At 37.0% G+C, this 1,567-nt stretch overlaps 1 protein-coding gene across 1 annotated transcript; it reads left to right on the top strand.

Moving 5' to 3' along the window:
• Nucleotides 1-285: 285 nt before the first annotated feature.
• On the top strand, nt 286-1,266 carry LOC146613261 (chemokine XC receptor 1-like). The gene has a single exon (XM_085378461.1). The coding sequence runs from the start codon at nt 286-288 to the stop codon at nt 1,264-1,266; it is 981 nt and encodes a 326-aa protein (XP_085234587.1).
• The last annotated feature ends 301 nt before the right edge of the window (nt 1,267-1,567 follow it).

Genomic DNA, 1,567 nt, shown 5'->3' with positions numbered 1-1,567 from the left:
TCTGATTTCGTGTGAAATGAGGAAAGGAACTATTACTTATCTCAAGACTATCACAGCTTTCACATCATAGTGCAAGTCAGCAACGTGGCAGTTGACGTTTGCGGTAAGTTGATCAGTACTTGTTTTTATTACAAATGTGCTACATAATTACTTTTTATATTTACCTAAAATACAAAAACTTAAACTAAAATCAACAATTTCTGTTTACAGAAAAGTGTTGAGTTAATGTGTTTAATTACGTTTTTAAAATGTAGGTTTGTGTTTATGTTTTCCAGAAAATTGAAAATGGCAAACTTCACATCCACTTATGATGGAGTGAGCGATCATGCTGCATACATTTGTGATATTAATGTTCCCACCATCACTGGTCCCTTCTTCATCTTGATCTTCATCATCAGTATCACATGCAACAGCCTCCTCTTATGTGTTCTTTTCATCTACGAGAATCTGAAAAATATCACAAATATTTTCATCCTGAACCTGGCCTGCTCCGATTTGATCTTCACCATCACACTTCCATTCTGGGCTGTTGATCACCTACACCACTGGGTCTTTGGGGACTCTAGTTGCAAATTCGTGACTGCTGCATTCTTTGTTGGTTTGTACAGTAGTGTCATTCTGCTGACTGCCATGACAGTGGATCGTTTTATTGCTGTGGTGCTGCACAAGTTGAATAGCAATCATACTAAAAGAAAAAAGTATGCAATCGGTGCCTGTATAGCTGCCTGGGTCATCAGCATCTCAGCATCCCTGCATGATGCAATGAAAGTAGAGGTTGAAAACTTGGATGGTAAAAACTATTGCTACGATAAATCTGATGAACAGCTTGGACGTTATCTCCAAGTGTCACTGCTATTCTTCCTCCCATTTGTCATCATTATTTTTTGCTATTCTGCCATCCTCAAGACAGTTTTGCAAGGTTTAAACAGAAAGAAGCACAAGACTGTAGCTGTGCTGTTGTGTATTGTTGCAGTTTTTTTCATTTGCTGGGGGCCATACCATATTATGCTTTTAATTACTTCTCTTTATAAACCCAACGGTTGTAGGGAACAGTTAGAAGTTGCCTACAGTGTTTGTGAAATGCTTGCCTATTCTCATTGCTGTATGAACCCTCTGCTGTATATGCTCTCACAGAAGTTGCGAAAGCATCTGTTGAATCTCTTGCGCTGTGAAAATGTGGGCAGAAAGAACAGAGAGAGAAGCACCAGCCTCAACCCTTCTGTTACTCAGAATGTATCTTTCAGTGTACAGAGCTCTGCTGTTTAAATTATTTACATTTAATACATATTTAATCTGTAAATACTTTTATAACAAAAAACTGGGTTTATTTATTGTTAAATCTTATTACATCATCCAATGACATTACAACTTTCTTGAATTTAATGTAACAAGTTAAAGATGCATATTTCACTGCTACTTGTGGTATATGTAAAGGTATGCTAGATTTCAAAATATTTCATTGATAGTCATTTTCTGCCATTTCAGCCACCTTTACTTTCTGTTTGAGAGTCACAGCTTTGACTTTAGTCATTGTCTATTGGGTGAAGATCAGATGACTGACTTGACC

The sequence above is a fragment of the Diplotaxodon limnothrissa genome, linkage group LG18 (assembly GCF_057381915.1).
Source record: "Diplotaxodon limnothrissa isolate DT_005_m linkage group LG18, D_limnothrissa_male_GT1.1, whole genome shotgun sequence".
Classification (NCBI taxonomy): domain Eukaryota; kingdom Metazoa; phylum Chordata; class Actinopteri; order Cichliformes; family Cichlidae; genus Diplotaxodon; species Diplotaxodon limnothrissa.
The sequence above is the reverse complement of the archived record's forward strand: the minus strand, read 5'-3'. Positions and strand labels throughout refer to the sequence as shown.

Excerpts from the sequence above, each read along its gene's own strand:
- LOC146613261 (XM_085378461.1), top strand. The coding sequence starts at position 286 with ATGGCAAACTTCACATCCACTTATGATGGAGTGAGCGATCATGCTGCA.